Raw genomic sequence first — 546 nt, 5'->3', positions numbered from 1 at the left:
TTTTTTTTTATGTTTTTTGGGCTGAAAAAATGCTGCTTTAAGAGTGCTCTTACTTTTTCCCTAGAGATGCCAGGCCATACAAGACCCCGGTGGCGAAGGCGATCGCATTCCCGAACAGCGTGGTGAAGGAGAAACTCAGGAAGATGGGGAACAGCGCCATCCTGAGCCCAACACAAGTCAGTCGATAAGTCTGGGTCATCATTTGCCCACCAGACACAAATGAGTCGGAGCTTGACTTGCAACATGAATCCGTTCTGTCACCTAGCTCTAATATCTTGGATTCAATCGATATTCCCCAATGAAGTTAATTGGAATGCTGCGAAATTCGTCTCGTGTTTTTAACAAAACCAAGGCAGTGGGGTTGATGCCTCACCCGCAGTAGAAGAAGGATTTCTGCCAGGGTCGGAAGCGGTCGGCGCGGGCCGCCACGGCATTGGCGAACTCAATGAACTGGCAGCAGAAGGGCACCTCGCACAGGAATAAAACAAAGGCGTTCAACCTGGACGCAGCAGCACATCAACAACATCATTGTAAATTTGTGGGTTT

General features: G+C 48.7%; 1 protein-coding gene across 1 annotated transcript; it reads right to left on the bottom strand.

The window, feature by feature from the left end:
• Nucleotides 1–22: 22 nt before the first annotated feature.
• Nucleotides 23–499, bottom strand: LOC109508740 (calcium channel flower homolog; the record flags this gene model as incomplete). Its single annotated transcript, XM_019858727.1, has 2 exons — nt 23–161; nt 374–499. Coding segments are annotated over 2 exons (238 nt in total), but the record flags the coding sequence as incomplete, so codon positions are not given.
• Between the last annotated feature and the right edge of the window lie 47 nt (nt 500–546).

Source organism: Hippocampus comes, unplaced genomic scaffold (assembly GCF_001891065.2).
Source record: "Hippocampus comes isolate QL1 unplaced genomic scaffold, H_comes_QL1_v1.1 C16566868, whole genome shotgun sequence".
Classification (NCBI taxonomy): Eukaryota; Metazoa; Chordata; class Actinopteri; order Syngnathiformes; family Syngnathidae; genus Hippocampus; species Hippocampus comes.
This window is presented reverse-complemented; position numbering and strand designations above follow the sequence as displayed.